This window comes from Schistocerca cancellata, chromosome 7 (assembly GCF_023864275.1).
Source record: "Schistocerca cancellata isolate TAMUIC-IGC-003103 chromosome 7, iqSchCanc2.1, whole genome shotgun sequence".
Taxonomy (NCBI): domain Eukaryota; kingdom Metazoa; phylum Arthropoda; class Insecta; order Orthoptera; family Acrididae; genus Schistocerca; species Schistocerca cancellata.
In genome coordinates this window covers 587,867,427-587,894,306 of record NC_064632.1, presented here as the reverse complement: position 1 = coordinate 587,894,306, position 26,880 = coordinate 587,867,427, and the positions used below count along the sequence as shown (strand labels likewise).

At 40.3% G+C, this 26,880-nt stretch overlaps 1 protein-coding gene across 1 annotated transcript in view; it reads right to left on the bottom strand.

The window, feature by feature from the left end:
- The window catches only part of LOC126092049 (protein cornichon homolog 4), a 79,595-nt gene that overhangs the window by 44,333 nt on the left and 8,382 nt on the right, over positions 1-26,880 (bottom strand). The window contains exons 2-3 of the mRNA XM_049907453.1: positions 22,742-22,810; positions 6,414-6,526 (exon numbers count right to left, since the gene is read on the bottom strand). Coding sequence (XP_049763410.1) covers positions 6,414-6,526; positions 22,742-22,810 — 182 coding nt within the window. The remainder of the gene's footprint in view (positions 1-6,413; positions 6,527-22,741; positions 22,811-26,880) is intronic.

Below are 26,880 nucleotides of genomic sequence, written 5' to 3'. Positions count from 1 at the left end.
TACATTCTGAATTTTTTCCTACCTGTGAGAAGAGATGGTTGCTAATAGGAACCTGATGAAATGTGAATCACATGCACTATTCTCTTCACCATAAGAATAATACGAATATAAACATTTTGCCATGTATTCTTTCGTGTTTGCTGCTATCTCATTTAAATCCTGTCTGCCTAATAAACTACGAAACTATAGAGCGAGACAACAGCAAACGCGGAAGAATATACGTATCGTGTCATGTTTATATTCGTATTATTTTTATGCCTAATAGTGATACAGTCACAAATGAAGCACGGCAACTGACCAGATTTTTAAATCTAAGCTGACTAATTTCTGTGCAGAATTTGATGTACTAAAGAAGCGGCTGCAAAGATTTTCAAACGGAGAAAAATTTTCGCCTAACTCTCATTCAGAACATGTTCTATCATACGCAGTCTATTATTTGGTTCTTGTTGATCATTATCAAAGAAAGCAGCAGTGTAAGTAACAACAAATAGCAGTCTCTTGCCATTGTTTCGCTAATGAGGCGATTCCTCTCTTTTTTTTTTAAATTGTAAGCGGTGGTAGCGCGCACAAAAGCAAGCCATGCCGCGAGCGGTGACAGGCCGTAAACACGCACTATCAGAATTCGACAAACAGTGCATGACACAGTACAGTAATGCATTTTCAGCTTAGAGTGGCGTGAACACCTATAACAAAGAAAACGGTACTTATCAGATCAAAGCAAAATAAGCAATCGATTCAAACCAGACGAAGCAAGTGAAAAAGGAAGGGTACCCATATAAATACTGATGGAGCACCTGACGCATAGCAACGGCTACCTGGTAAAGCTTAACTGCTAAGCTTACGACTCGAACCAAACTACTGTAGCTGTATCGTCATTCATTCGACCTAAATTGTGTCTCATATTACAATGGACCAACTTTGTATTGATATGGAGGTGTGGCCTAAAACTTTTCTCTCCCCTTGAATTTCGAGTCTCAAATTTCAGGTGTGGCTTAGATTCGGGAAATTTCTTTTTCCTTTATTTCGAGTCTCATTTTTCAGGCGCGGCTTAGATTCGAGTAAATACGGTAAGTGTTACACCAATAGGCCATGTGTTAAAACACTGAGTGTCTGCTCCGTACGTACCTTTCTATTCTTCAAGAAATGTGAACTTTGTGGTTATGTTTATTACTGCTCGTAGAAGTTCAACAGTAAACTATTGTATCAGTATGTGGATGTTTGCCTGCAACCTATTAATGAGATTTATCGAAAGTTAAACAATAGTACATTGGCAATATTACATGTGTAACATTGGGGGTTGTGAAAAGTGAAAGTGAAAGACAGTGAAACGCAACTGTGCCTCTGTTGGCTACATCATTTAAAGTAGTCTGTGTTGTACTTCCACAACCCATTTTTCAGCCAGTGTAGCAATGCAGTACATCGACCCCGAGCACAACAGCAGGTGGAACTGCTACAATATGCTATGGTCTGACTGGAAATTGGGGAATGGACCTTGGCCCCAGAGAGCCATCAGAAGTTACCCACATGACCGAAGAGGGAGTGGAACTGTTAAAAGAACTAGTAAATTAAATCCAGCTAGTTTTTTTTCTTTCTTTTTTTCTGTTCCAAAAAATGCGGTGACACTATGCATCCAACTGTTCATAACAAATGCAGTTTAACATCATAGGATGACGGTTAAAAATGTGGAGAGCATGTCGCCATACATGAATTGCATTGTGGCATGCCTCAGTCCACCAAGGGACCGTGACATGGTGAGGTTAAGATGAAATGCGAGAAATGGAACTACTTTCTGCGGCGGTAAGAATAATGTTGGTTAGGTGGTCTACCTGGTCATCACAACCGGCGAAATTTTGTTCATCAAAGGTCACCAGGGACGAGTAAAGCATCCAGTCAGCATTAGAAAGCTTCCATTTATGTGTGCACATAAACAGGGTAGGAGTCAGCAAACAGGTAGCACACAGGAAACGGTCACTTGAGTACGTGTCAGAGAGAACGGACCGCTCAAGAAGATGAGTGAGCTGGGTACTACAGAAGGAGATGTCCAAATGGGAATAAATGTGTGAGGAGTCTCAAAGAACATGGGTGCTCCTGTGTTAAGGTAGTTGAGTTGATGTTGATTTGGAAGGTCAGCCAAGAGGGCACCTCTTGGTCAGGTTCTGGGAGAATCCCAAAGGGGATGGTGCGCGTTCAAGTCACTGAGCAGCAGAAAGGGGTGAAGGAATTGCCCAGTAAGGAGGAGGAAGTTTGCCCTGATGACACCAAATGACTCAGGAATGTAAACGGTACAAAGGGAAAAGGTGAAGTGAGGAAGGAAAATGTGGACTGCAACAGGCGGGTAGTCAGGAAGATGGTTTGACTATGAATGTCAACCCCAATGAGCAGCATCACTCACTCATGAGATTGAATGCCATCCTCAGGGGGAAGGTCAAAGTGGACCAGAAAGGAATGCAGGAAGTGTGTGTGTGTGTGTGTGTGTGTGTTTGTGTGTTTGTGTGTGTGTGTGTGTGTGTGTGTGTGTGTGTGTGTGTGTGTGTGTGTGTGTTGGGGCTTACGGGTGCTCAATGCCGAAGTTATTAGCGCCCTGAGAAAAATGCAGGAGGTAAAAGCGGCCATGAGGACACAATGTTGTTTTGTGAAGGTGGAGAACAAGTGGATGCGATGCTGTGATTCCAAGAGCAGCCATAATTCCTCTTTCTCAATCTAAGGCCGTTAACGTTCCATTTGAGGAGAATCATTACAAGGAAGGGGAAGCAGGGGTAAAATGAAGGGGTGTCACCTCGGCGACTGCCGAGTGCTAGCCTTTGAAGACCCCCTGTTTCTGGAGGCAGAGGGTAGATGATCCTGCTCCATGAGATCTACAGAATTGTCAAAGTCCAAGGCAGTCTGCGAGTCCAAGGAAGAAAATTGGTTGGCGATGCACACCAGTGGCACAGCGGTTGGCCAGGTGAGAGTATCACGTGGCAACGCCATTGAAGAGGATCTCCAAGTCGGTGAAGGAAAAGACCGTGTGCCTCTGTTTGATTTCTTGGAGCCTTTGCAGGTGGCAGATGATGATTCTGATGTTTGTTGGCTAGAGGGATATAAGAAGTCATCACGGGAGTATCACTTCCGTCCTTTCCGGCCAGCCGGTAGTGGAGCAGTTGACTTTGCTCCGTGAGGCAAAAGTTTGATGGCCTGTTGCACTGCTGGAGGTGGAGACAGGGATGCTACCATGACACCGGGGCAAATTTACAACTGCGGTGCTGAATTTGAGGTTGCATGTCTACATGGCCATGTCCTTCATGGAGTGAGACGTAGAAAGACCAGTACTGTAAGTGCCAGATGATAGAACACAGTGTTTCCGACTACCCAGCAACTTGCAAGCGACAGGGTAAGGCACTTTTTCCTTTAACCTGATCTCCTGGACAGCCTGCTCATTGAGATACATGGGACAATCTGCTGCATGGTTGCTATTGCAATTGCTGCAGTGGGGAGAAGGATGTAGACAATCACCATTGTGAGCATCCCTACCACAGGTTAATTGGCTGAGTGTCGACAGGACATTTGAGGATGGTTGTAATGATGACACTGGTAGAAGTGCATCGGGTTTGGAATGTACGGTCAGACTGTGATAACTTCATAGCCTGCTTTGATCTGGGATGGAAGCAAGACTCTGTCAAGCATCAGAAAAAGAATGCATGTGGGCATTAAGGACCCATCTATCTCTCTCAGCACCTGATGGTCTGCAATTATGTCCTGATCAGAGAGGTACGTTTGGATTTCTACCTCAGTCACACCATCTAGTAGCCTAGTGTAAATAACACCATGTGAAGAATTCAGCATGCAATTGGCCTCGACATAAAGAGAATAGCCATGAAGGAGCGAAGCTGCAAGAAGTTGTTGTGCTTGAGAACAAGAGGTTATCTCCAAAAGCAAGTGCCAGTGCACAAGTGAGAGCAGGATTTTACAGGGCTGACAATTGCATCAACTCCTCACCTTCATGAATAATAAACGGACTTACTGTTGCAAAGAACTGACTGTCTTCAGTACGTGAAACCACAAGGAACCATGGTGCATCTGGGAGTGTGTTTTAATTGTGAGGTTCATTCCATTTACATTTGGTAGATGTTGACTGTGAAGAAGAAGATTAGTTCATTGGGAGAAAAAAACCCATGATTCCCAGTGTCTCCGGTGGTGTGCTCCTTCCAACTGTGGCCCTCTCAGAGGGGGGCAGGGGAGAGGGGGGTGCAAATGCCTTAGGTGATTATTCACACCTCCCAAACACCTGAGAGAGGGACCTATTGGCAATTTGGGAAGGTAACAGCTCAGGAAATCACCTCTCCCTTGGCCTGGCCTGTACCAGCGGGTAAATGTGAACCCTACATGTCGACCCGGGACTGGGAATTATGCGTTACCCAGTCACCTGTTACATGTCAGACACATGGGCCGGCCTTCAGGAGTGCACAGGGAGAAAGAAGAAAAAGAGGAACCCCAAATGCCGAAGCGGAGGAAGGATAAGAGAAGGTTTACAAAAAAACAAAAAAGGAATGAAAAACAGTGGACAGAATGTTCTGATGTCAGGTATTGGAAATGCAGAACACATTCCCAAAAACATCCCAGACATGTTTCCCAAGGGAGGGGAAAAAGAATAGCAAGAGGATAGACATGCAGCATGGAAAGGAAAAGATGCTGCAAAGGCTGGGGGCCTGTGCTAGCCGAGTATGAACACGCTAAAGAGCAGTGAGCCCCCTGAGGGAGTAAGCTACAGTGCATCAGGTGAAATTCTGAAATTTTTTCGCAGCAATTACTTGGAAACGAGTGCTCACCAGGGTGAGTGGCTGCAGGTTGTGATACCTTCGACCTTAACCTACATCACCATACAAATGGTTTCAAAAAGTCAATACCATGACTGGGGACTTCTCCCTGTCAGACAACGAGCAAGGTGGCGCAGTGGTTAGCACACTGGACTCACATTCAGGAGAATGACGGTTCAATCCCGCGTCCAGCCATCCTGATTTAGGTTAGTTGTGATTTCCCTAAATCGCTTAAGGCAAATGCCGGGATGGTTCCTTTGAAATGGCACAGCCAAGTTCCCTCCTCATCCTTTCTGAATCCAATGAGATCAATGACCTTGCTGTTTGGTCTCCTCCCCCAAATCTACCCAACCCAACCCAACAAAGAGAACCCTGCAGAACCCCTGCCCCCCTCCCAATGAACAGTATTTTTAAAAAATGGTGGAGAGCACAGAAATCATGATATAATTATAATCACAAAAACTGAAAGCAGCAATACATCACCAACCAACTATGAAAATCAAGCCTAAGTAACAAAAGCATGTTAACAGAATCTTTCTTCTGAAGCTTTGATTTTGCAGTGAGTAGCATGTGGAGTCCTGCCCAGTCATCTCATATAGGGTGCCTAAAAGATGCTGCATTCTCAGAATGCTATACAACAATTCAAGCAAACCACATTAAGAGTTTTTGTTACAATAAAGAGATAGAGAATACTTAACTTTGTATTATAAGAACGTGTCACACGTGATTGGTGACAGGCAGTCAGTCAGCGTCTTTCTCTATATACTATGTTGATCCAAGCAATGGATATGGATCACTAATAACTGCTATCTTAGTTCTCTCCTAGTGGCAGTCTAGTACTGTGTGGCTGAGGCTGGCAGGAGTGGCACTTATGTTCTCTTCTTGTAGAGGCTGCTCCTGTCGTGGTGCGGTCCTAGCCAGCGAACTGTTGGCTGACGTCATCTCACAGCCTTCTCTGCTCTTGTGTTCTTCATCTTCGTGCCAGCACTTTTTGTTAGGCCGAAACATAGTATACATTCATCTGCACTATATTACAAAATTTAGATTCAAAATCTTTCAGAAGTTCTGCAGCTTGTACATCATGATGTACAAGGATGTTCAGTGCCAGATGTAATTATAGTTACTATCACTGATAACTGATGTAGTAAAACAAAACAGTAATGTCCTAACACTGAGGAAACAACACAAGCTCTGGACAAAAAATCCTCTTTTCATTTCTTCTTTTGATACACAAGGAAAAATATGGGATTCTTATTACCATCAAGAAAGTCATTGGAGCAGAAGCACTAAACTAGCTTTGAAAAAGAGTGGGCTGTGGTATGACAGGGGCAGGTGCAGCTATGGCATGGTGCAAAATCCTTGACAACTTAACAGAGGTACGGCATTGGTGGCACTTCAGTTCTATGAGTGTCACACTGCCTACTGGTACAATACGAAAGGTCAAAGCACATAAACATTGCAACTTCATGGGAATCTCAAGTTTTCAAACAGTAACAAGGACAGTGATGTATTCATACATGCTATTCAACATAACAGAGATTATAATGATTCCTATACCTTACACATCATTATACCTCACAGAACAAAGTTTTCTTTATTTCTCAAATTGCATATACTTACTCCCAAACAAACCAGCCTGTTATGGGAATATTCATCAGGAAAAGACCCCAATGGCCATGCAGCAAAAGTAACACTTCAATAAACAGCTGTGCTACGATTTTTGGAATAGTCCACTGGAAAAACGAAATACACACATCAGTTACAAATAATTACTTGACAAACAAACAGAACATCAATTATCGTGAAACAAAACAGAAGAAGAAATACAACAGAATTATTAGTACTCTTGTAAATCTGCATTACCAAATAATGTCAGACATTCATTTTTTTTAATTTTTTAATTTTTTTATTCTTCAATATACTGCCTACATTATAGTTGTTGGAAATGAAGTATGGATACAGTTTCACAGTGATGTAGGTGAGGTTTTGTTTAAGGCAGTATTTATTTATTTAACCTAGAGTGGTATACAGTGACCATGAAAAGCTTAATCAGGATATCAGGATAGAGACAGGAATAAAATTTATCTTAATTGTGAATTCCATGACTATTACCTCAATTATTCCTGAAGTCATTGAAAATTTTTACCATATGATTACCCTAATTGTTATTAACATCACTACATTCTTTTATAATACATAACAATATGTAACTTTTAAGCCTTGAATCCATCCACTTTGCTGAAAGATGATTTTTGCTGCCTGATTAAGAAATTACATAATCAAGTAGTTATATTCATAAGGAAGAGAATAATCATAAACCAATCTTAAGATGAAGTCATACACAAAAAAGTACAACATGCTCAAGAGAGAGGATTGTGGTGTATATCATTATAATGCACAATAACAGTGGGACCAATGAGAGAGAGAGAGAGAGAGAGAGAGAGAGAGAGAGAGAGTGTGTGTGTGTGTGTGTGTGTGTGTGTGTGTGTGTGTGTGTGTGTGTGAGAGAGAGAGAGAGAGAGAGAGAGAGAGAGAGAGAGAGAGAGAGATGAACTCAGTTAAACATTTGAACAAAGATACAAAGAAAAAGTGGGGGGAACTAACTAACAACTAAATGGAGATTGGGGTGTGGGGATAGCAACGGAAATGAAATTATTGTCAGGAAAATCAAACCAAGAGACACAAAATATTATCAAATGGAATCAAGATGTTAGCAGATAATATGCAAAGCTTCTCACACACGAAGTAAACGAAAATGCATAGCACTCACAGCCATGGAAATAACAATGAAAGACAAAGTCAAACAATGGAAACTCCAGGTAAGAATATCAATCTTGTTGGAAAAGACAGATTGTTACTTACCATGAGGATAACAGGCATGATTAAAATGCCAATGGCATTCTGATCTGAGCTGCAGGAGTTGGCGGTCCTGTGTGTGTGAGGTGTGCTTGCTTGTGTGAATGAATGGTGTGTGTTTCCTTTTTTCCAATGAAGGCTGGGGCAAAAAGCTTATGTGTACGTGTCTTTCGACGGTACCTGTCTGCAACTTAAGCATGTTATCTTTACGGTAAGTAGCAATATATCTTTTTCTACATTACAACAAAAAACAAGAATTTTGTGTCTCCATTTATTGGTGGTGTTAGCCCTTCTCTACACAGCTCGTCCTTCATCTCATGGATTTCATTTTCAAGAAGACACAGTGTGTACCACGTTATCACTTGTTTATCATACCTCATCATCCTTAACTATCAATCTGGTGATTCCAAAATCAACATAGCACTACCAGCATAAAACAGAGACAAAAACAATGTGATAAGTTAACACACTATCAAACTAATGAGTCACTGTAGGCAGAAATCAGAAATTTACTAGGATTTCTTCAATAAGTTACTTAAGCTTTAGCAAATTACCCTGTATATTTTTGTTGTTATGCACTGTCACAAATATGGGATTGGACGGGCAGGGCGACAGGAATCATCAATCCTCTGCCTAGTTTGATGTGACCTGCCACAACTTCCTCTCCTGTGCCAACCTCTACATCTCAGATTAACACTACACCAAACATCCTCAATGGTTTGTTGGACATAATTCAATTTCTGCCTTTCTCCGACAGTTTTTACCCTCTAACCTACACTCTAGTACCATGGATGTTATTTCTGTTCTTAACCCATGTCTTAGCATCCTGTCACTTCTTCTTGTGTTTTCGAAGTAGTTCCTTCTTTGTGGATTCCCCAGAGAACCTTCTCATTTCTTATATTCTCAGTCCACTTACATTTCAACATTTTTCTATAGCACTACATTTTTATGGTTACTCCACAGTCCATCATTCACTTCCATTCCATCCTGTGTTCCAAACGCACATTCCCAGAAGTCTCTTCCCAAATATAGGCATTTGTTAGTCCACTCATAACACAAATGAAGGCTAAGCTGAAAAGAGGGCCATCCAGAAGCTGCACTTGCGCATGGTATACATCAGATGTTAACAATGTATGTATATGGAGGCAACCAATGGAAGGATAGTAACGAATAGCCAAAGATCAGTTTTTAACCAGATGACATCTTCATGGAGAGAAAGACGAATTATTCACATTATGTCGATGGCATTTTCAAATTCTGCTTTTTCGATCTATCAGCATTTCCATTATTGATATACAGTACAACTTTTTAAACTGAAATGGTTATTACTGAATTCATTTGAAATATGAAATCTCAACTGAGTTGACAGACTGAACTGTAACATAGCCCAACATCTAGGTTTAATTGGAAGATGACGCACTGGTTGAGAGAGGTCTAAGCCAACAAATGTGAAGATGAGATGTTGTTTGTGGTAACAGACTGGTCTTCATGCCACTGGTTTTACAAATTGGCTGCTCCACCATCTGACTTTAAAAGTTCACTTGTGACTGGCATTACCAACACACATTTCAATGTAAGAGCGTGGACAGTGCCTCTTACAGTTTTAAGCAAATGAAAATAATTCTTCTGGTTTCATAAAATGAATATATTACTACAATGGAGAAATATAAATAAAAGCTACCTACCATCTTTAAGTGAAGTGTTGACTGGGAGACAGGTATATAGGAAGTAGTGATGACAACAGGGATATGAAACTTATTTATTCTTCAGTGCACAGCAGTAGTTTACACGCATACATACAGATACAGTCTTTTGGGGTGCAATACAAGAGCTTTCTGAAAAGACTTGTGGCTTGCTTTTAGATAAAGAAACTTAAAGAGAGATACATACTGGATATGACAGAATGGAACGACAAAAGATTCCACAATGCATTTCAAATGGTAGTATTCACACAGACTGTCAACTGAGTGCAATGTGATGGAATGTTACAAGTAAAGTTTCTCTAGAATAAGGTTTTGTTGCTGACACAGTCTGCTAGCATTAGAAGTTCATCTATTCTTCCTATACTAATTCATGTGTCTCTGGAGCCTGTTCGGACTATCAACAGATGGGGTTTCACTAGGCATGGCCTACACCTAGACAGGACTGGGAAGGGAAGATGGGTACAGCTGATTCGTGAAAGTACAGAGGCTGAATCTTGGGCCACACACAGTCATATACCTGTTATATGTAGGAAAAGTAGGTCTTCTTTAGGATAAATCCAGACAACAGGTTCCACTACCTAAAGAGTATCTCCAGCAGTTTAAAAAATACTGAAACAATCTCTCACAAGACAGATTTTAACACTTCAAATATCAGACATACCAGGTGTCACAAAGACAAACAAACCACTGGAAAGAGTAACATGAGGCATTTCACAGACTTAACAATTCTCCAACGAGACATGCAATCAATAAAAAAGAAAATACAACAATTAGAAGTTGAGCTCCAATCTTTGAAGTGCACAGTAGTTTGTGTTACTGAGCACTGGTGTAGAGACACAGAAATCCAACATGTAGTATTATCATTGTATGAAAGGGCAAACTCTTACTGCAGAACTGCTTCAAGGAATGGAGGATGATTCATTTATATCAGAAAAGGAACACAGTTCAAATCAAGACATGACCTTAGTACAGTAAGTGAAGACAAACACTTTGAAATATCAGCTATTGAATTAACAGAGCTTGTTATCACCAAGAAATTAATCATTTTGTGTTTGTATAGACCTTCCAGTGGTCGTGTGGACACTTTTTTCAATAAATCAACAGAAGTTCTAGATAAAGTCTCAGGTACAAAGGTCAACATAATTCTGTGTGGGGACATTAACAGCAACACTAATATCATAAATGAAACCAGCAGCACCCTCACAAACATCCTTAAGTTTTGGCATATCCCTATTGTTCAATAGTGCAACAAGGGTTACTACAATGATTGCATCAGTAATTGAACATGTGACCACAAATATGGACATGGAAAAATTTGATGCAGCTGTAAAAGATCTTGGACAATCAGGTCATCTCTGTCAAATAACAACAGTAAAATCCAGCATCGAATCATTCCGTAACTACATGCCTAGAAACGACATCCATCAGAAAGCAAATTAAAGATTTTTCAAAAGAATTAGCAAAACAAAGCTGGGATGAAGCGTATAAGGAAACCAATGTGAATATCAAATACTCTAAATTCTCCACATTATTTACATTGAACTTTGAAAAGACATTTCCAAAAGTGTGCATGTCTGTATCAACATCTCACAAAAACAGATGGATAACAGCAGGTGCTAAGAAGTCCTCCCAAACACTTAAATAATTCAGTTAAATTAAAAAAAGAGTCGTAATGATCCAGAATTCTTAAACTTCTATCATACATACAAAAAGATCTATAGGAAGGTGCCGATTGCTGCAAAAAAGTAATTTAATGACAAAATAATATATAATGCAGAGGATAAACGCAAATCAGTCTGGGATGTTATAAAAAAGGAAATGGGAAGAGGCAAACGAATGCAGAATAACATAATGCTAAGGTATATCTAAAAACAAAGATTATGTAACTTACCAAACGAAAGCGTTGGTATGTTGATAGAGACACAAACAAACACACAAAATTCAAGCTTTCGTAACCCATGGTTGCTTCATCAGGAAAGAGGGTAGGAGAGGGAAAGACGAAAGGATGTGGGTTTTAAGGGAGAGGGTAAGGAGTCATTCCAACGCCGGGAGTGGAAAGACTTACCTTAGGGGGAAAAAGGGACAGGTATACACTCGCGCACACACACACATATCCATCCGCACATATACAGACACAAGTAGACATATGTAAAGGCAAAGAGTTTGGGCAGAGATGTCAATTGAGGCGGAAGTTCAGAGGCAAAGATGTTGTTGAATGACAGGTGAGGTATGAGCGGCAGCAACTTGAAATTAGCGGAGGTTGAGGCCTGGTGGGTAATGGGAAGACAGGATATATTGAAGGGCAAGTTCCCATCTCCGGAGTTCTGATAGGTTGGTGTTAATTGGAAGTATCCAGATAACCTGGACGAGATGTGGTGGCCGTGCACCAAGGCATGTTTAGCCACAGGGTGATCCTCATTACCAACAAACACTGTCTGTCTGTGTCCATTCATGCGAATGGACAGTTTGTTGCTGGTCATTCGCACACAGAAAGCTTCACAGTGTAGGCAGGTCAGATGGTAAATCATGTGGGTGCTTTCACACGTGGCTCTGCCTTTGATCGTGTACACTTTCCGGGTTACAGGACTGGAGTAGGTGGTGGTGGCAGGGTGCATGGGACAGGTTTTACTCGCGGGGGCGGTTACCAGGGTAGGGAAGGTGGTTTGGGGATTTCATAGGGATGAACCAAGAGGTTACGAAGGTTAGGTGGACGGCGGAAAGACACTCTTGGTGGAGTGGGGAGGATTTCATGAAGGATGGATCTCATTTCAGGGCAGGATTTGAGGACGTCGTATCCCTGCTGAAGAGCCACACTCAGAGTCTGATCCAGTCCCGGAAAGTATACTGTCACAAGTGGGGCACTTTTGGGGTTCTTCTGTGTGAGGTTCTGGGTTTGAGGGGATGAGGAAGTGGCTCTGGTTATTTGCTTCTGTACCAGGTTGGGAGGATAGTTGCGGGATGCGAAAACTGTTTTCAGGTTGTTGGTGTAATGGTTCAGGGATTCAGAACTGGAGCAGATTCGTTTGCTACGAAGACCTAGGCTGTAGGGAAGGGACTGTTTGATATGGAATGGGTGGCAGCTGTGATAATGGAGGTACTATTGCTTGTTGGTGGGTTTGATGTGGACGGATGTGTGAAGCTGGTCATTGGACAGATGGAGGTCAACGTCAAGGAAAGTGGCATGGGATTTCTAGTAGGACCAGGTGAATCTGGTGGAACCAAAGGAGTTGAGGTTGGAGAGGAAATTCTCGAGTTCTTCTTCACTGTGAGTCCAGATCATGAAGATGTCATCAATAAATCTGTACCAAACCTTGGGTTGGCAGGCCTGGGTAACCAAGAAGGCTTCCTCTAAGCGACCCATAAATAGGTTGGTGTACGAGGGGGCCATCCTGGTACCCATGGCTGTTCTCTTTAATTGTTGGTATGTCTGTCCTTTGAAAGTGAAGAAGTTGTGAGTCAGGATGAAGCTGGCTAAGGTAATGAGGAAAGAGGTTTTAGGTAGGGTGGCAGGTGATCGGTGAGAAAGGAAGTGCTCCATCGCAGCGAGGCCATGGACGTGCAGAATATTTGTGTATAAGGAAGTGGCATCAATGGTTACAAGGATGGTTTCCGGGTGTAACAGATTGGGTAAGGATTCGAGGCATTCGAGAAAGTGGTTGGTGTCTTTGATGAAGGATGGGAGACTGCATGTAATGGGTTGAAGGTGTTGATATACGTAGGCAGAGATACGTTCTGTGGGGGCTTGGTAACCAGCTACAATGGGGCGGCCGGGATGATTGGGTTTGTGAATTTTAGGAAGAAGGTAGAAGGTAGGGGTGCGGGGTGTCGGTGGGGTCAGGAGGTTGATGGAGTCAGGTGAAAGGTTTTGTAGGGGGCCTAAGGTTCTGAGGATTCCTTGAAGCTCTGCCTGGACATCAGGAATGGGATTACCTTGGCAAACTTTGTATGTAGTGTTGTCTGAAAGCTGACGCAGTCCCTCAGCAACATATTCCCGACGATCAAGTACCCCGGCCGTGAAACCCTTGTCTGCCGGAAGAATGACAATGGATCGGCCAGCCTTCAGATCACGGATAGCCTGGGCTTCAGCTGTGGTGATGTTGGGAGTAGGATTAAGGTTTTTCAAGAAGGATTGAGAGTCAAGGCTGGAAGTGAGAAATTCCTGGAAGGTTTGGAGAGGGTGATTTTGAGGAAGAGGAGGTGGGTCCCGCTGTGACGGAGGACGGAACTGTTCCAGGCAAGGTTCAATTTGGATAGTGTCTTGTGGAGTTGGATCATTAGGAGTAGGATTAGGATTATTTTTCTTCGTGGCAAAGTGATATTTCCAGCAGAGAGTACGAGTGTAGTACAGTAAATCCTTGATGAGGGCTGTTTGGTTGAATCTGGGAGTGGGGCTGAAGGTGAGGCCTTTGGATAGGACAGAGGTTTCGGATTGGGAGAGAGGTTTGGAGGAAAGGTTAACTACTGAATTAGGGCGTTGTGGTTCCAGATTGTGTTGATTAGAATTTTGAGGTTTTGGGGGGAGTGAAGCTGGAAGTGGGAGATTGAGTAGATGGGAGAGACCGGGTCTGTGTGCAATGAGAGGAGGTTGAGGTTTGCTGGAAAGGTTGTGGAGGGTGAGTGAGTTGCCTTTCTGGAGGTGGGAAACCAGGAGATTGGATAGTTTTTTGAGATGGAGGGTGGCATGCTGTTCTAATTTGCAGATGGCCTGTAGGAGGATGCTCTGAACAGCCGGAGTGGATGTGGGAGAGGAAAGATTGAGGACTTTTACTAAGGATAGGAGTTGACAGGTGTGTTCATTGGCTGAGTTGATGTGTAGGTGAAGGGTTAGGTGGGTGAGGACTATGGATTGTTCAGTTTGGAACTGGTATATTCATACCGATCACCTGCCACCCTACCTAAAACCTCTTTCCTCATTACCTTAGCCAGCTTCATCCTGACCCACAACTTCTTCACTTTCGAAGGTCAGACACCCCAACAATTAAAGTGAACAGCCATGGGTACCAGGATGGCCCCCTCGTACACCAACCTATTTATGGGTCGCTTAGAGGAAGCCTTCTTGGTTACCCAGGCCTGCCAACCCAAAGTTTGGTACAAATTTAATGATGACATCTTCATGATCTGGACTCACAGTGAAGAAGAACTCGAGAATTTCCTCTCCAACCTCAACTCCTTTGGTTCCATCAGATTCACCTGGTACTACTAGAAATCCCATGCCACTTTCCTTGATGTTGACCTCCATCTGTCCAATCTGTCATCAGTGTGTAACATGCAGTGTCTTTTAGTTATTATTCATATGTACACTCAATTCTTAGGTATGGCATTCTTTTTTGGAGAACAAATGCACAATATGAACACAATTTTCAATCTCCAAAAACGAGCCATAAGAATAATAACCAAAAATGGTAGTCGAGCTCATTGTAAAAATATGTTCAAAACACTGGGGATTTTAACTGCTCCATGTGAATACATTTACCAGTTAGTTGTGCACATAAAATAACATTGGTAATTACTGCACAAACAGCTCTGTCCATGACCATGGAACAAGAGCTAGACTCAACTTACATTTACCAAGAAAAAAATAAACAAAATTCAAAACAGAATTTTCTACCAAGGAGTAAAACTGTACAACAAATTACCAAAAGAGATTAAAGAAATTGCAAAAATACACTTATTTAAAAAGGCAACTAAAAAGTACCTGTTATGCAATACATTTTATACACTGAAGGATTACTTAGATAAAAGAGTAGGGATTTGGTAAAAAAATGTTATACAAATAAATAATAATAATGATTACAAAACATCCAACATTCCACATAACACCTTCACATTATGTTTTTTCTCTTCTTTTGCCCTTTTCTAGGAATACTTACCCCCAAGCTATGCATAGCACAATACCAACACCTCTTACTGAGCTCAACATCTCACTCATTATAGGGGATGCTGACTCAGTTTTTCAGGATAGCAAATGGGAAGTTGTGGTACAGAAAATGGCCCAGAGATTACCAGTGAGTGTGTTTATGTGTGTAGTGAGGAAAGTGTTATGAAACAATGTGTGTACAGTGTGTGCAGTGACTGATAGTGAGATATGAGTGAACAGTGTGGCATTGCATTATTTAATAAGTATTGTATACCAGGAGTAAATCTAATGATTGTCTCTAATTATAAATCTGTTAATGTATGTGTATACGAATTAGCTTATTTTAAATTGGTCTAAACTTGTAAATACTTTGACATGTCCTATATACATGTAAAAAGAGATCTATGGAGAATAAAGCAGCAGCAGCAGCAGCAGCAGCAGCTGCTGCTACTACTACTACTACTACTACATTATACTACTACTACATTATACTACTACTACTACTACTACTACTACTAAATTACACTACGGGATCTTGGGCTTTATTTCTTTGTAATCTTTATTTTTTGGGTTGCGTTGTTTTCATGACGTACTGTGATAATTGCACAAGCACAATGGGTGTTCTCCACTGAGAGAAACTAGATATAAAGCAGAAAATGGCATCAGTTTTACAATAATTGGATAAATAAAAAGCTTAGACTATGCATAAATAATAACAGAAACAGATAAAAAGTTTTTAATACACTGTTTCAATAACAAAAAGGTCCGCTGTACTATGGAGAAAAAACACACCTCAGTTCTTCCAATGTTATTAATTAACTGTACAGAAAGCAAGACACATTTAGCAGTGAAATTCCCTTCCATTCCATGATGATTTGTTGATGGGTGACATCCAGTGTAAATCAGTCTTCAAATGTACCAAACTACCAATACAGAAATTCACAACAGAAAAAAAAATCACATGTGACTGAATATATGAAAAGTGACAATCTCCTTTAATGCCATGCTGTTTATAAGTTGATTGGCAGATGAAATTTTTGCACGAACTGTATAGTGCTACTGATGCATTAACTAAGTGGGCACAGGCTATGTTCTCTTATTGTAAGTCTGCAAAGTTTGGATGACAGACTGATTTGGTCTTGTAACATCAACCAAAACAGCATTGCTGTGCTCATACTATGAATGGCTAAAAGCAAGGGGAAGCTACGGTCATAATTTTTCCTGAGGGCATGCAGCTCTACTGTATGGTTAAATGATGATGGCATCCTCTTGGGTAAAATATTTCAGAGGTAAAACAGCCCCAATTCAGATCACCGGGTGGGGACTACTCAGGAGGATGCAATCATCAGTAGAAACAAAACCTGCATGTTATGGATCAGTATGTGGAATGTTAGATCCCTTAATTGGGCAGGTAGGTCAGAAAATTTAGAATCAGGAAATGGATCAGATGAAGTTAGATATGGTGGGAATTAGTGAAGTTCGGTGGCAGGAGGAACAGGACTCCTGGTAAGGTAAATACCAGGTTGCACATACAGAATCAAATACGGGTGCTGCAGGAGAGGTTTAAGAATGAATAAAAAATAGGAATGCAGGGTAGCTACTATGAACAGCACAGTGATTGCATAACTGTAGCCAAGGTAGACATGAAGCCCACACCCATCACAGCAATACAAGTTTATATGCCAACAAGCTCCACAAATGCAGAAGAAATGGGGGAAAAAATGCACGGCAAAAAAAAAAAAAAAAAAAAAAAAAAAAAAAGAAAAAAAAAATCAGTTAGTTAAGGGAGATGAAAATTTAACAGTTAATGGGGAGTGGATTTCAATAGTAGGAAAAGGAAGAGAAGGAAAAATAGTTGATCAGTATGGACTGGGGTATAAGAATCGTAAAAGAAGGTTGTATATGTGGAAGAGACTTGGAGACACTGGAAGGTTTCAGATTGCCTATATAATGGTAAGACAGAGATTTAGAAACCAAGTTTTAAAATGTGAAACATTTCCAGGGGCAGATGTTGGCTCTGATCATATTTTACTGGTTATGAACAGTAGATTAAAACTGAAGAAGTTGGAAAAGATAGGAAATTAAGGAAATGGGACTGGATAAGTTGAAAGAAACAAAGCTTGCTCAGAGTTTCAAATGGGGCATGAGGTAATAGTTGACTAGAACAGGGAAAAGGTATACAGTAGAAGATGAATGGGTAGCTTTAAGAGATGAAATAGTGAAGGCAGCAGTGGATCAAATAGATAAAAACACAAGGTCCAGTAAAAATCTTTGGATAACACATGAGGTTCTGAATTTAACTGATGAAAGGAGAAAATATAAAAATGCAGCAAATGGGAATACAGACTGACAGGAAATGCAAAATGGCTAAGCAAGAATTGCTAGAGGACAAATGTCAAGATTTAGAAGCATATTTCATTAGGGGAAAGATAGATACTGCCTATAGGAAATTAAAAAGGCCTTTGGAGAAAAGAGAAGCAGCTCTGTGAATATCAAGAGCTCAGACAGAAAAGCAGTCCTAAGCAAAGAAGGGAAAGCTGAAATGTATAAGGAGTATATAGAAGGTCTATATAATGGAAATAAACTTGAAGGCATTTTTATAGACAGGGAAGTGGGCATAGATGAAGATGAGACGAGAGATACGATACTGTGAGAAGAATTTGACAAAGCTCTGAAAGATCTAAATTAAAACAAGGTTTCATGAGTAGACAATATTCTGTCAGAACTGCTGATGACAAAACCCTTCCATCTGGTGTGCAAGATGTATGAGACAGGTAAAATACTCTCAGACTTCAAGAAGAATGTAATGATTCCAATTCCAAAGAAAGCACTTGCTAAGAGGTGTGAAAATTACTGAACTATCTGTTTAATCACAAGCTGTGACATGGTCATGATTAAAACAGTGACCCAAAAACAGAATAAATGACCTTTACTTCACACTTATGGTCACAAATTTTTGTCATCAGACTACCGGTTTCAGTCTGTAGTGACTATCTTCAGATCTTCAGCAAAATATGGGAAAAACATAAATACACTAGCAGATTGTCTACAGCTTAAAAGAATAAAATAGACTGTAATGAAAAGTACTACTGACATACATGTGCAGTTGTGAGCTTCAAGTATGAAGAGGCATACCTGTTTTTTTTATATATATAAAAAACACAAAATCAGCACTAGCATCATCAAATATATATAAATAACAGCATATGCAAGAGTCATCATATCAGCAGCACTACTGTTCAAAACAAAATGCAGTACAGAAGCCACAAAATGTTTGAGTTTCAAGTTCACCAGATGTTGCTACTGTAGGCATACACATATTCTTCAGTAATTAATTGTACAACATAAAATAAAGGGGGATGCAATCAGTGAAGTCTGTAATGGGCTTGCAAGGTGTAAGAGACATTACAGTAATAAAAAATGAAGAAACAAAACATGACAAAAGTTACACTGTTAAAAAGGAGAACTATATAAATAATTATTTCAGCAGATTAAGTACAAAATGACTGCAAAAATTGCAAAAAGTCCCCAGATCACAAAGCTAAACAAAAGTGTACCACATTCAATGGCATTACTGCCCACAAAAAACAAAGAAGTCTACAAAGTAGTTTGCAAACTGAAAAAAAAAATAAAATAAATAAAAATAAAATTCAGCTGGTTTAGATGAAGTTCCAATTTTTCTAATTAAAGACTGTATAGAGAGCCTGTTATCACCATTAGTTAATATTATAAACCAATCATTCAAGCAGGTTTACTTTCCTGACAACTTAAAATATGCTAAAGTAATGCCTCTCTTCAAAAAAGGAGACAAAGGAAATATAGAAAATTATAGGCCACTCTCACTGTTCTCGTGCTTTGCTAAAATAATAGAAACTATTGTGAAAGGTAGACTTATGAGCTACTTGAATAAGCACAACCTCCTAACCACGGACCAGTTTGGATTCCGAACAGGGAAAGGCACAGAAGCAGCAACAGCATATCTCACTAAATATATCCTAGAAGCACTCAATAAAGGAAACTATACAACAGGTATATTTATCGATCTAACCAAAGCTTTTGACACAGTGGATCACAAAACACTGTTGGTTAAGCTAGATGAACTGGGAATAAGGGAGATTATAAAAAAATGGTTCCAGTAATATCTAGAAAATAGAATACAGATGACTGAGATAACACATTTATCATGTAACTCCAACTGTTAGAAAAACTTATTTCTGACCCCAAACATATAAATATAGGTTTACCACAGGGTAGTATCCTAGGTCCAGTACTATTTGTAATTTATATTAATGATTTCCCACAAAGTATAAAGCATGGGCATACAATATTGTTTGCAGATGACTCTAATGTGCTAATCAGTGGCACATCACATGTAGATCTAAGAGAGAAAGTTGAAGAAACACTAAAAAGTGTATATGAGTGGGCAGCTAACAAAAAAAGTCACGCTTAATATTAAGAAAACAAGTGCTATGAACTTTTACATAAACAAAAAACCATATTATAATAACCTGAATTTAGGTAATGAAACCATACAATGGGTGGAAAGCACAAAATCTCTTGTCATGCAAGTTGATAGTCAGTTGAAGTGGGAAGACCATGTAAAAATACGTCGTAACAGAATCTCTACAGCATGCTATGCCCTCAGAGTTCTTACTTCAGCATGCGATATTTCATGTATTAGATCAGTATACTTTGTGTATATCCATTCTGTTATTAGTTATGGGATAATATTCTGGGGAGTGAGCAGGAAAAATATCGAAGCTATATTCAAATTGCAGAAAAGAGCAGTACGTATAATGACCAAGAGTGGCAGCATGGCTCACTGCCTTGAACTTTTTAAAATGCTGGAAATTTTAACTGTCCCATGTGAATATATTTTTCAAAATGTTATGTACATTAAAAAAAAATATTGGACACTATGTTAACAATGGTTCTGTACATGGTTACGAAAGTAGGAACTGCAATAATTTGCATATGGATAGAAAAAATAAAGTTAAAACACAACAGAGTCTACTGTACAATGCCATCAAATTATATAATAAATTACCACAAAACATAAAAGACATAGAGACAATCTCCTCCTTCAAAGAAAAACTAAAAAAAAATTTTACAAAATAAAAGTTACTATACAGTAATGGAGCGCTTGAATTAAAAAAGGTTACTTAAAATATGAAAGTTCTGTGTTAAACTACATGGAGAAATAATAATTATATAAGACTGAAAAATGTAAATTAGATTAAAAGAAAATTTCACTGTCAACTATTGTGTAAGAAACAAATTTAAACTGTTAAATTGTCTATTATTCAATGACGAAATCCATACAATGTAAATTGTTTCACAGATTAATAAAGAAATCAAATCAAATCAGTTATAGAGACAGTAACTGATGTATGCCCAAGTGCCAATATAATAGATAGTCACATAAATAATAAACAGCTTTCAGTGTGTGCATAACTCCCGTGTTTTTTTGTTCCCTTGCTGTTTATATAGTATACAGTTCATTAACTAGATAATCTTGTTCATGGACTGGTATGGGGTTTTATCATACTTTTCTTGCAATGGCGTGCCGCAGGGTACTAGGGGCCCTCTGACAGTCATGTTCCTCTAACCACTTCTCGCATATGCGGCACTCTGGCGTTAGCGCTAACAGAGGGCGCTGATTATGTGCAGAAATCTGTTTTCTTTCATTGTGGCTTCCTTAGGTATTTGTTTTATAATTTTTATATTATTCTGTGCACTCTTAAATCTGTTTATTATTTATGTCATTATCTACAGTATTATCACTTGAGCGTATGTCAATTACTGTAGTAGAGAGGATACGAAATGTAGACTAGAACTGGTGAGAAAAGCATTTCTAAAGAAGAGAGATTTGTTAACATTGAATATAAATTTCGAGTTATAAAGTCTTTTCTGAATCTATTTGTCTAGAGTATGGATGCGAAACATGGACAATTAACGGTTTAGACAAAAAGACAATAGGAGCTATCAAAATGTGGTGCTGCAGAAGAATGTTGAAGATTAGAAGGGTAGATCATGTAACTAACGAAGAGGTACTGAGTAGAACTGGGGAGACAAAAAATTTGTGGCACAACTTGATCAAAACAAGGGATCGGTTGAAAGGACACTTTCCGAGTCATCAGGGATCACGAACTTAATATTGGAGGGAAGTGTGGGGGTAAAAATCATAGAGGGAGACCAAAAGGTGAATACGGTAAGCCGATTCAGAAGGATGTAGGATGTAGGATGCAGTAGTTATTCAGAGACGAAGAGGCTCGCACAGGGTAGAGTAGCACGGTCAGCTGCATCAGCGGGATGATCGACACAACATCAGAATGATTACAGATGTTCTGGTGGCTCAGAACATTCGTGGTAGTGTTCCACTGTTCCAAGGTAAAGAAAATGGAAATGCCAGTGCGATTTACAAGAAACTCAGCAAAAAGTTCCAGAAATGCATTATCTATACCCAGATGTTCATATTATTTAGTCAGACATGTATATACTTATGCAACACTCCAAAAAAAGGAACCAAGTTTAAAATGTCCGAGTTGTGTTCCACTCCACATGCAAAGCTCATTACACAGTGAATTACGAAATTGGTGTTATACTGTCCTCCCGTGCACTTTAAAAGCAAGTATTTACCTAGAATAATAAAAACATATTCACAAGAAATGTTCAACAAAATAAAAAGAAAGTGAAAACAATGAATGTTCAGATCAAGAAGATGCAAGAAAAATGGAAAATCCAGGATGGAATAATAACAATATTACGAAAAGGATAGATTGCTACGCACCATATGGTGGCCTCAACCTTTATTGGTTATTGCCCTTTAGCCACCTATACGCTTCCCTGTTCCAATTTCAGCACTACACAGCCTTATATTTCACCAATGCACACACAGTCTTTTTATTTCTCTCCTTTTCTATTTTCCCTCCTGCCCCTGTCCAACCTCCTGACTGCATCTAGCTGCCCTACTCTCCCTCCACCTTGTTCCTCTATGCTCCCACAAGCAGCACTTTACTGACCCCACCTCTACCCTGCTACCCCTCCACCTACTAGCCTCCTCCTTACCCCCCCCCCCCCCACCCCCCACCCAAATTGCTTCTCCTAACACATGCAGTTCTCACTGTCTGGCTTGGACAGTCAGAGACAGTGGCCACATGTGAAAGAGCCTCATTTGCGTGAACATCTGTCTGTGTGTGTGTGTGTGTGTGTGTGTGTGTGTGTGTGTGTGTGTTTTGTCTAATTAGAAGAAGCTTTCTGGGCAAAAGCTTACTTGTTTAGCAGTCTTTTTGTAGCGCATGTCTGCAACTCAACATTTTCACTGTATAGTGAGTAGCAATCTATCCTTTTCATAAGACTGTCACATGTACAAAAAAGTTGTATTCGGCAGAAGAAAAACGTGGCACTGTTTTACTCACACACACACACACACACACACACACACAAAATTTTCCTACATTTTATTAGCAGAAAATAAAGCTTTGTTTAACAAGTAAACCATGAAAAAATATACGCATATAAACATTACTTACAAAATTTAGCTTCGAACAGCACTGCTGAGCATTAAGATAATCACATTCCAAATCCGATAATGTAATCACCTGAGTAGTTGTTAAGAATCTGTATAAAACATTGTTAAATTCCCACCATACAAACACTTTTAAAGATCTCTCATAGATGAAGTGGTTCAAAAACACCATTGTTATAATTAAATAATATATGAATAGGTTGGACAATTCTGCAAATAATGTTATATGCCAAGAAACTTACTCTCACACAAACTAAAGTGCATTAATGTAGCTGTAAACTATTTTGCTAATTTTTCATGTCAAAAGAAACAAACTGTCAGATCAACTTTTTTGAGGTTTCCTGCATTACTGATTTAACACTGGGGTCATTCCATGTCAATTCAACCAATTTGAGAAAGTGTTCCAGCTGACAGTCTCAGAGTTGGCTGAAATTTAGCACACCAATGCTACCAAGTGTGGAACACTCATATACAAATTTTAAGTTCCCCTACCAATTAGTTCCAGAATTATGGCTTGTGAAAGAAGGTGGCGTGACCTGGAAATTGCAACCCGCATCTGGCAATCTATCTTCAGACCCAACTGCACGTCTCAATAACTTTGGAACTATTCCGCACAGTCCAGTGAAATTTTTACAACCCAAAAACATCCACTTAGAGAACATTCCAAAATGTGATTTAAAAAATGTAATACGTTACAAGGTACATATTGTAGGTGCCCTCTATGCCAAATATAATACACTCAAAAATAGTATAAATTTTTTGTGGTAAGCTTAATGTGGCCTAAACACACACAGAACTCATCTTGCCCATATCAGTCACACAAACAGAGTTACATGCACACGAAAATACAAAAATTTGAAAAATTACCTGAAAAACATGGATTTTCTAAGTGTGGTAGCACAAAAGGGACAAGTGATATCCAAGCCAAATTTCAAACACTGCATAAGTAGACCATAATATATGTGGCAAAATTTCAACTTGTTATTGCAAGGCATTTGTGTACAATAAAAGTTGAGAGAGATGTATTTGGTTAAGTTTTTTTTTTAACACGATTTAGCAAGTAATAGTGATGATGTAAACAGCTTGTTTCAGATAAAGCTGCAGCAATTGTTGGGAACCATTAGGCAACAGAAAGTTAAACAATGGTAGTTTTCAGGGACAGAATGAGTCATTGTTAGGCAGGAACAACAAAGGAAACAAGCAACAACTACAGGTTACTCATGTTTTTAAGATTCTAGTTCAGACTGGTCAGTACTGTTGAGGAAACTCCGTATGGAGGCAGAAGAGTGTACTAGTGGTGCTTTTGTTCAAACAAGTAGCAGTATTGGTAGAGCACAAGCATCTGAATGTCATAAAACAACATATGGAACAAAATGTGGCATTCACTTTGTACTGTATGATCTGGATGAACCGGACCAAAATTTGTTGCTATGAAGATCCAGAATACACCCTGTGGGCACAAGAAGTACAGTTCCAGGAAACTTTAGTATTTGTTATCATCATATGAAAGTGTTTCCGGATAAGTATTCTCTCCTACAAAGAAGTTGTTTTGATCCATTTCGGATTCATAAGAAGACAGTGAAGTGTAGCCTCAGAGAAACTGATATAAAATCGGTATTGAAAGTGAACCAGTGCATGGGACTCAACATGAAACCAGGACAAAAGTTATGTTCCACGTGTGTTACACTGCTAAAAAATCAAGAATATTCTGGTAATTTACATGACAGTGACGAAGAGTATCAGCCACCTACAACCACAGCGGATGAGCAATTAAATACTTCAGTGACTGCTCTTGGTTTGTCTCCCATGAAGACACACAAAGTTGGGAAAAGAGACAGGCCCAGCCATGGTAGAAGAAAACTACAAGAAGCTCAAATGAAATTAAAACACAAAACAGCTGACACACTAATGGTGGAAGAGGAAGAACTATCTGCTCCAAAGGAACACAAATCATGCCAGAAATGCTCTGATTTGGGCAAAATTGTGCATGATTTGAAAGAAAAATGTGCCATATCCACACGCCAGAAAAAAGAAGCTATTCTTACCCTTGCACCTTCCAGCTGGTCTATTGACTACACTGCAAAGGAATTCAATGTTTCTACATATATGGTAAAGCAAGCTAGGAAAATAAAAGCAACCTAAGGAGTGCTTCCACCACTTCAGCAGGCTCAGGGTAAGCAATTGAGTTCAGAAATAAAGGTGCTACTGCCGGAGTTTCATGAAAATAATGACTACTGCCGAATAATGCCTGTAAAAAGAGACTGTGTAACGGTGAAAATGGGAAATGTATGTGTACAGATGCAAAAAAGACTGTTGCTATGCAACATATCAGAACTATATATCTAAAAACAAAGGTGATGTGACTTACCAAAAGAAAGTGCTGGCAGGTCGATAGACACACAAACAAACACAAACATACACACAAAATTCTAGCTTTCGCAACCAACGGCTGCTTCGTCAGGAAAGAGGGAAGGAGAGGGAAAGACTAAAGGATGTGGGTTTTAAGGGAGAGGGTAAGGAGTCATTCCAATCCCGGGAGTGGAAAGACTTACCTTAGGGGGAAAAAAGGACGGGTATACACTCGCACACACACACATATCCATCCACACATATACAGACACAAGCAGACATATTCAAAGGAAAAGAGTTTGGGCAGAGATGTCAGTCGAGGTGGAAGTGCAGAGGCAAAGCTGTTGTTGAATGACAGGTGAGGTATGAGTGGCAGCAACTTGAGATTAGCGGAGATTGAGGGCTGGTGGATAACGAGAAGAGAGGATATATTGAAGGGCAAGTTCCCATCTCCGGAGTTCGGATAGGTTGGTGTTAGTGGGAAGTATCCAGATAACCCGGATGGCGTAACACTGTGCCAAGATGTGGTGGCCGTGCACCAAGGCATGTTTAGCCACAGGGTGATCCTCATTACCAACAAACACTGTCTGCCTGTGTCCATTCATGCGAATGGACAGTTTGTTGCTGGTCATTCCCACATAGGAAGCTTCACAGTGTAGGCAGGTCAGTTGGTAAATCACGTGGGTGCTTTCACACGTGGCTCTGCCTTTGATCGTGTACACCTTCCGGGTTACAGGACTGGAGTAGGTGGTGGTGGGAGGGTGCATGGGACAGGTTTTACACCGGGGGCGGTTACAAGGGTAGGAGCCAGAGGGTAGGGAAGGTGGTTTGAGGATTACATAGGGATGAACCAAGTGGTTACGAAGGTTAGGTGGACGGCGGAAAGATATTCTTGGTGGAGTGGGGAGGATTTCATGAAGGATGGATCTCATTTCAGGGCAGGATTTGAGGAAGTCGTATCCCTGCTAAAGAGCCACATTCAGAGTCTGATCCAGTCCCGGAAAGTATCCTGTCACAAGTGGGGCACTTTTGGGGTTCTTCTGTGGGAGGTTCTGGGTTTGAGGGGGTGAGGAAGTGGCTCTGGTTATTTGCTTCTGTACCAGGTCGGGAGGGTAGTTGCGGGATGCGAAAGCTGTTTTCAGGTTGTTGGTGTAATGGTTCAGGGATTCAGAACTGGAGCAGATTTGTTTGCCATGAAGACCTAAGCTGTAGGGAAGGGACTGTTTGATGTGGAATGGGTGGCAGCTGTCATAATGGAGGTACTGTTGCTAGTTGGTGGGTTTGATGTGGACGACCGTGTGAAGCTGGCCATTGGACAGGTGGAGGTGAACATCAAGGAAAGTGGCATGGGATTTGGAGTAGGACCAGGTGAATCTGATGGAACCAAAGGAGTTGAGGTTGGAGAGGAAATTCTCGAGTTCTTCTTCACTGTGAGTCCAGATCATGAAGATGTCATCAATAAATCTGTACCAAACTTTGGGTTGGCAGGCCTGGGTAACCAAGAAGGCTTCCTCTAAGCGGCCCATGAATAGATTGGCATATGAGGGGACCATCCTGGTACCCATGGCTGTACCCTTTAATTGTTGGTATGTCTGGCCTTCAAAAGTGAAGAAGTTGTGGGTCAGGATGAAGCTGGCTAAGGTAATGAGGAAAGAGGTTTCAGGTAGGGTGGCAGGTGATCCGCGTGAAAGGAAGTGCTCCATCGCAGCGAGGCCCTGGACGTGCGGAATATTTGTGTATAAGGAAGTGGCATCAATGGTTACAAGGATGGTTTCCGGAGGTAACAGATTGGGT